The sequence below is a fragment of the Apium graveolens genome, chromosome 11, assembly GCF_009905375.1.
Source record: "Apium graveolens cultivar Ventura chromosome 11, ASM990537v1, whole genome shotgun sequence".
NCBI lineage: Eukaryota > Viridiplantae > Streptophyta > Magnoliopsida > Apiales > Apiaceae > Apium > Apium graveolens.
Genome location: NC_133657.1, coordinates 42,314,805 through 42,323,327, shown reverse-complemented (window position 1 = coordinate 42,323,327; position 8,523 = coordinate 42,314,805). Strand labels below are relative to the sequence as shown.

Here is an 8,523-nt window from a genome sequence, read left to right as displayed (position 1 = left end):
GGGAGGCATACGGAGTTAGGAAGATTGGTGAACATGATGATCAACAGTGAAGTCATTCTTGCAGCATTTAAAGGGACATGGTTGATCAGACTGTGATTGTTATTTCTTTTCCAACCAAGTAACATATGAGAACTCCTTCAGACAACAGCATACATTCCTTCTCTAAGGGGAATATAAAAGCTTATATAATAGTTTGGAGGATTCCTTAACTAAGGGGGAGAAATAGCAGGGAGGAGGAAAAAGGTAAAGCACATGTACACTACACCACACCATTATTGTTTGTAACTACGGATCCTATTATACAGGAGAGGTGGTAAACACAAGGTGATTTCCTAGTGATCAGAAGAAGTGGTTTGGTTCATCACTTCATAAGGGGAGAAGCTGTTTTCCAAAAGGGGAGTACCATTAGTTCTTATCTGTGGATCCTATTATACGGGAGAGGTGGTAGACGAAGGTGATCTCCTTTAAGTAGTTGATTCTCATAGGGGGAGAAGCAAGAGAGATATGCGCTTCTCAACAGGAAATGTGGTTGTACAAAAGAAACTGCTGATGATTACATCAAGACTGAGAAGTATTATCTGGCGGAGAGTTGAAGAACCAAGGAAATGAAGATGAAACTACTTAAAGATCAGTTCAGTGCTAAAGGAACAAGCATCTTTCATTTCAGTTACTTAAGAAATCTGGAAATGCGGTATTTGATCTAGAAAACTAGTAGCATTATTTACAAGTCCTGGTACATTACTTTTTCTGGTTGTTAGTTGAGTTATCCTCTCTATTTAATTTGTTTGTTAAGTTTAACAATCAAATAGGGGGAGATTGTTGGTGAGACGGCGAAGCTGTATGAACAGTTATGTGATAACTCAACACAATAACAACACTAGAACAGGACAGGTTAATAATACTACGTCTACACAAGGAATCCAGAAGAAGAATGATCAGACACATACAAGAATCAGAACACAGTATTACAAGTGCAAGTCTATTTGAAGTCATAGAAAGAAAATCATTCAGTAATCAGGCATCTGTGAAGAATAAACAATCAGAGGACTAATTATTTTAATACAGTTGAAGATTCAAGTATAGAAATCAAGTGATTCCAGTAGAAAACAATCTATAGAACTCAAGTCAGAATTCATTAACAAGGAACAATCAGAAAGAATAAGGATATTCAATTCAGGGCTAGTTGTTTGTGAACCAGACCAGTGCACTAAGCGTCAGCATTCCAGAATTGATCATTCAAGTCTACAAAAGAAGTGTTTAGTGATATCAAGATCAAGTTCAAAAGGGATTCAAGTCAACATTCCAGGAGTTATTGGTCAAGCAAATAGCATGTATAAATATTTGGCTAAGTAAAGAGCACTCTAGGAGTAGAAATCGACTTATGGAATTCAAGAAAATCTACTAGTCGATTCTAAGGAGTTAGTAGTCGAATGGAGTGCATTGTAGAAAAGTTTCTAAGGCATGGAAGTGCAAAAATCGACTAGCAAACTGAGAAGCTTTTATGGAGAGCATTACGGAGCATTCAAGTTCATATTAATTTCTTTATAACTGTATTGTTATGCTGTTGAAATTTCTGTAGAAGCTAATCAATTGATTAGATTGTAGCAACATTAAGGTTTATATCAATCGAAATATATTCCTTGAATTGTGTTGTGTTTTTACTTTCCAGCATAAACTAAGAACTTGTTTTGAATCGGAATTAATTGGTGGTATCGTATTCAACCCCCCCTTCTACGATACCTTTGGACCTAACACAGGTTATAAGTAACTGACACAATCCTAGGTTGACAGAAATGGGTAGAGGGTTAGGATTAGAAGAAAGGAATAGAAAAATAGAACGTCAAGAGGTTGAGCGCTACGGTATAATAGGTATTAGTATGATTCGCGTCGTGGTTTGAGATTCTTATATTGCGATATAATTTCAGATAGTAGCGATGGCCGACTCTTTCATCCCCATATCAGCAGATCACTCAGATCCCTCAGTTGGAGTACCATCTTCAGATCCGCGTCCTGTTGTCCCACCAGTGTTTGCTATTCTACCTCCACCTGTGTTGTAGCCCGTACCACTGCAGGCTATTCCACCTCCAGGCATGAGGCCACCTGTAATAACCCTGATTTTTGTAATAATTTAAAACTTCAATGAATATTAACTGGAACTAATTATGTAATACGTATGGAGTTCATCACAAATATGAATAGTGGAATTTTGGAAATCCGAGATCATATTCTTGTTTATCGAGGAAAATAAGTGAATGTTAAAGCCGTCGGAATTCGAAGATTCACGATTATACTACGTGTTTTCGTATCCGTAAGGAATGGTGTAGAACCGAGAATACTACATGGAATAAAAATTATATCAAGTGTTTCTATGATCAAGAGAAAGGAATAGAATTGGTTAAAGGATTATAAGCGATAAAAGAATTCACTACGAAACGAAATGTTATGCGATTAAACTATCGGAATGGAACGACAATCGCGTGTACGATAAATTAATTCCATGCAAGTTGGCCATGCAAAACCAAGCTAACTAGTAGTTAGGAGATGTAACTAGGGAATTAGAAGCTAACTACAATAGTTAGTGGAATAGTAGTAGAATAGTAAGTGAATAGTAAGTGAATAGTAAGTGGGAGACAAGGAAGTACAAGGCCATACCTCCTCATTTCTACTCATCTAAATTGTCAACCAAGCAATTTTTTTTGCTGATTATTATGCCCATATATACACACTATCAAACACATATTATACACTCCCACACTTTAACAAAAAAAATCAAGCCAAACCACCCCACCCCTCTCTTGCTCTAGGTTGCTTCATGCAGAAAAGGGAGAGAACTCTCTTCTTCACTTCACTTCTCCATCCTTCCCTCTATTAAAAATTCTATAAAAATTCACAAAGCTTCCTTACATCCTATTAAAGTTATGTCTATGATTTCATGGCCAAATTCTTAATGGTTTGTGAGAAACAAATTATTGAAGTTCAAGAACTTTATGGACTATTTTGACTAACATGGTTTCTTGGTTTTGTTTCTTAAGGATCTAGCCCTTCTAAGTATTTTTCAAGCAAACCAAGCCCTAATCATCTTATTACTAACCCTCCTAGTGCTCAAGAAGGTATAACTTCCAACTCTTTAAAGTTTTAAGGGTGGGTTTAAGAGTTATTTATGATGTAGTGTCAATATCCAAAAGTTTGTGTATATGTGAGGTTGTTTTGCTCATATTCTTGCTAAGTACTTGAGTTTTTGAGTTGTGATGCTTGTATGTGATGCTAGATAAATTATATAAGGTGTATGTGGGTGGATCTTGAGAAGTAAAAAGTGTTATGTTGGTCATAAGTAGTGATTGTGTCAAGAACAAGTAATAGAAATGGAATGTGGAGCCTATTGCACTTGGTCTGCCTTCTGCAGTGTCTTCGGCCATGTAAATGTTTGATACTTGTGAGTCACTGGCCAGGAATGGGTAGATCTTGATTTTTAGTTTCTGTGCATGTGTGGATCGTCGCGAGGGGATTTACGGTTGAGGAGTTATGACCGTTTTAGTGCAGAGCGTTCATACGAAAAGCCAACTGCACATAGGCCACTTGCATGATGATTTTGAAAGGCTAAGAATGATTTCGGAATCTTGGAAAAATCATGATAATTAAATAATGCAGCAAGGAAGACTGTCCAAAAAATAATTTTAAGGAAATATTAATTTTTCGATTTTATAAAAATGTTTTAGTGAAGCGAATCGATAATCGCGTACTAACTAAGATCGTTGGTTATTGATTTTAGATCGCCAACAAAAGCCCCGAGACCATACCACTCCTAGCACTCGAGGCAAGTTTACAAAACCCTATCACAAATCATCCATGCTATATATACTGTTGTGATATTGAGGCCATGATTTACAGTTTGAAAATATATGCTTGTCTGTGATATCAATACATTCAAATTATGCGATTGTTTACGAAAACAAACTTCGTTTTATATGAGTATGAGAAATTGAAACGTAATTTTAATATAATACAAGATAGTGGGAGTCAGAGATATTTTAAATCGATTTAATTCCGGAACGAGCCGGACGCGGAAGATTTCTATTTCAATAAACATAGTACTTTCACGTAACATACATATTAAGCGAACGATTGAGATTTGATTTGTAACTATAAGAGATAATCGAATATTCACTCAAGGGATATCCTATTTTATTATTTATTTATAAGTAATATCTAAAGAGTTACTAAAATATCTGGAAGATATTTAAAGAGATATTGAAAAGTTTTTAAATCAATTCACTCTATCTAAAACGTATGTAACCATTCAAATGATAATTATAAGATGTCAAATCATGTCTTAAGTATTTAATTAAGATTTTTATCAATTCATTGAACCTTATTGAGAAACATTTTGTACTTAAGGTTTTATCAATTCATTGAACCCTTCTTAAAAATATTATGAGACCGTAAATATTTAATATTTTGTACTTCTAAAAATCATTTAAAAATATACATAGTTCCCAAGGATACTTTCTAAATTATTCAAAATTCTCGGAAGAGATCAATCATCTGAAACTTATCAAAACCTTAGGGAACTTAGTCTAGAAGCATAAGGGTTTTGCTTCATCGCTCAGTGAAAAACAAGTGAACAATATATGTAAAACTCTACTACAGTTAAGGGTTTGAAGATGATTTTAAATTCAAAACTCCGACAACTCCCAAGGATCAATTGAATTAAAAGTGATGAATAAATAATCTTATTTAATGGTCAACTCAGAACGATCTATTTCTTCGATATAGGATTTTGTGTAAATGATATAATTATTTTGGGACTGGAATGTGGCCTGCCCGGTACGGAGAGGTATCGGGTAGTGACCAGGCGCGGAGTGGCACAGTATACAGTTATATGGTCTATGTGACCATTGACTTTCGGACTTGCATGAAAAATGGGCAACCATAGTGTAATGTCTTGATAAGCCCAAAGGCGGCTAGGTTTGTATTCATTCTACTAGTAGAGAAAATTTCGTATTCGTCTGATCACCAGTACGTGGTTTATTCCAGTATAGTCCCTTTCCTCCACTTTGGATAAATTATTGTGAAACCTACAGCAGAAGGCCGATAAGGCTGAGTTTTAAATAAGGATGTTGATGAATATATATCACATCCATTTGAGAATCTTGGTTCAAGCATCATATTGAGATTTTGAGATGAAATGAGTACGAGTATTTACTGATTAAACTGATACGTTTAAAGTTGAGTTTATCATAAAATTGACAAGCATATAAACTTTTAGAAACCTTGAATATACAATGCTAAATGGTTGTTTTTCCCTATTTGATCATACTTAAATAATGGATATTTATATCTTGCTGAGCGTTAGTGCTCACTCTTGCTTTTATAAACATCATATCACAATAGATTACCAGCATGGCCCGAACCAGGACAACTGCCCGCAAGCGGGTAGGGGACGCACGTGAGTACCGTAGACTGTTCGTCCGCCAGCCACCTCAGGTAGACGAGTAGAGATAGTTTCCTTTTGAGTACTTGAACCAAGACTATTTGTGACCCGAGCCAGTCTCATGTAGAGCTGTTCTCGGCGTTCACCCTTTTGAGATAATTTCCTTTGGTCTGTAATAACTTAAATACTTTAACTTTAATTTAGTAATGTTTTTGAGCATATAACCTGTATGTGTGATTTTGGTTAAAATGTCGAGTAATGATGTGAAAAGAGGATTAATTATTTATTAGACAATATTAAGTGATCGTAACAACCCGAATTCCCGACCTTGAATTTGGGGGTGTTACAGTAATGGTATCAGAGCCCTAGGTTATAAGTCTCAGAAACATTAGGGTGAATTAACTGAATCAATGAACTAGAACTCACATAGAGTTCTTAGTCGGGCTACGAGGGTAGCACTGACATTAAGAACCCTTAGGGGTGATTTAAGTGTCCAGGATAGTAATGCGTGTGTTAAATGACTTGTAGGTACCCGATGTGTCAGACCTTGAGGCTGTAGAGGCATACGAGAGAGAGCATGATGAGGCCCTTTTAGCTGAGACCGAGGTAGCTGACCCTGCCCCCATTGTGGGCTTGGAGGTATTCGAGTACCCGGAGACTGACCCTGAGGAGGATCCAGAGGAGGATCCCTCTGAGCCAGACACTGAGATAGCCTTTCCTGAGGATATTCCATACGACAGCACGGAGGTTCCATCTCCAGAGATGATGAGGGTGGATGTGCATCAGAGGTCGATAGAGCATTTGTTAGATCGGCTCTTAGCAGCCCAGGCTCGAGTCGCTGAGCTCGAGAACGAGACGGGAGTAGCAGATTTGATGGATAGGATGATAGCTCCATAGGCCAGAGTCACTGCACTGACTGAGGAGTTAGAGGTGGAGTTAGGGGCAGACACCCCAGTGAGGACACCCACCCCGCCCCCTGTACCAGTTAGTCCCGCACGGACTGAGACCGACGACGGCATGGACCCTATTCTTGACGGTGTGGTAGCGACTCCTGCAGATTCCCCACTTCCACCACCCATACCAGTCATATCCCTAGTAGATCACGATTGGGTGGTAGGTCGCTATGCTATTGAGCTAACAACGGTCGAGGCCCGTATTGCCGAGCTGAGGGGCCAGCTTTCCATCGAGCGGCACATGAGGATAGAGGCCCGAGGCAGGCGAGGATACCCCAGCGCCTGACGCTTGCGCAGGACCATTCACCGCATTGAGCAGAGGACCATTGGTAGGATTCACCGCTTATCCCCACAGCGTGGCTTGGTGAGTAGGTGTGAGGTTATGAGGGTTATGGTCCACACTATGAGGCAGATTCGTGATGTTACTCGTGGCTAGTGGACAATATTAGTAGTTGGTTGTTGTTCCTCAGCGGTGGTACTTAGTTGTTTTGTGATAGTTGTTTTGGTTGTTATCTTTGATAGTGCCACCAGCTAAGGATTATTGTATTAAGGTAGATTGTACTTTTATTATTTAGTATGTTGTACCCAGACCTGGCATATGGCCAAATTATGTATAATTATCGTGTTGATTAGTTGCGATTTCTAGATTGTGGTTTAATCTTCTTTCATGTCTACACAATTATATACTGTCATAACAAATCAGGAAGCATGAGGATTGGCAAATGAAAACAACCTAAATAAGTTTATGTAACAGGAAAATGCCGCCAAGGAGAATAGTAACAAGAACTTGCCCGGCTGCATCTGGCGGCCAGGGCGATAATAATGAACAAGGGCATCGAGCACAGACCCCACCATTAAGAATTAACGAAAAACGAAATGAGTATGATGATGAGGAATATGAAGAGTCAGAGGCTGAAGATACTCAGGGGATGGAAGTGCCAGTGAACCCTATGGAGCAGTTTGTAGAATTTCTGAGGCAAAACCTGCAACAGCAACGACCACCCCAGCAACCCCAGCAGGCCATGGCTAATGCATTTAAATCTTTCAAGTCGGTCAAGCCCCCAGAGTTTCACGGTGTTGCCGACCCAGTTTAGGCCATGGCTTGGCTGAAAGAGGTAGAAAAGACCTTTGAGCGAATTGGCACTGAGGAAGCCCACAAGACTAATTTTGCCACTTATCTCTTAAAGGGTGAGGCTAACTATTGGTGGGAAGCCAAGAAAAATATGGAGTCCCAAGGGATTGTTACATGGGAAAGATTCACTGGGTTGTTTTTAAAGAAGTATGTCCCGAAGTTTATGGAGATTCAGATACAGCGAAAGTTCCTAGAGCTGAAACAAGAGAATATGAGCGTAGCGGAATATGAAGCTAAGTTCACAGAATTGTCGAGGTTTATGCCACAGATGGTGAGCACCGAAGAGCAAAAGGCTGAGAGATTTCAACAGGGATTGAAGCAGTGGATTCAGAACAAGCTGGCAATTCTGGAGATAACTGACTATGCCACCCTAGTGCAGAAGGCCACAATAGCTGAAGCAGGGAGTGAAATGAGCCAAAAAATGAAGCAAACTAAGAAACAAAAGTTTGATGGTCGAAGCAGGAGTGTGGGAGGGGAGAGCTTCCCTAGTAAGTTTGTCAGAGTGACGGCCTCTCAACCCAACCGCAGTACATGATTCGGGGCCTCAGGGAGCGTGAGTATGGCCCGGAGTGGGAACCAAACGGGAATGTCTTATCATAGCCAACCACGACCTCCTCTGCCAGAATGCAGGAGCTGTGGTAAGAGGCATTCTGGGCAATGTATGCAGAAACCGGTGACATGCTTTAAATATGGTAAGGTAGGGCACTATGCCACAGCTTGTATCCAGGAAGCAGCTAAGTGTTTTCAGTGCGGAAAGACATGACACATGAAGAAGGACTGCCCTGCGGCAGCCCCAGCTAGCTCGAGGGGTAGTGTAGCTGCATCTAACAGAGTGCCGACTGCCAGGACCTTTAATATGACTGTGAAAGATGCCATAAGGAACACCAATGTTATAGCAGGTACGCTCCTCCTAAACTCCAATCCTGCCAATGTGCTATTTGATTCTAGAGCTACTAAGTCTTTCGTATCTAAAGAATTTGCTGAAAAACTGGACTTAAAAGTGGAAC

General features: G+C 39.5%; 1 protein-coding gene across 1 annotated transcript; it reads left to right on the top strand.

Moving 5' to 3' along the window:
• The first annotated feature begins 7,481 nt into the window (after positions 1–7,481).
• On the top strand, positions 7,482–8,051 carry LOC141695473 (uncharacterized). The gene has a single exon (XM_074499716.1). It carries the CDS (start codon positions 7,482–7,484, stop codon positions 8,049–8,051), a length of 570 nt encoding a protein of 189 aa, XP_074355817.1.
• The last annotated feature ends 472 nt before the right edge of the window (positions 8,052–8,523 follow it).

Bases quoted from the DNA above. Each gene is read 5' to 3' on its own strand.
- LOC141695473 (XM_074499716.1), top strand. From the start codon at position 7,482: ATGGCTTGGCTGAAAGAGGTAGAAAAGACCTTTGAGCGAATTGGCACT.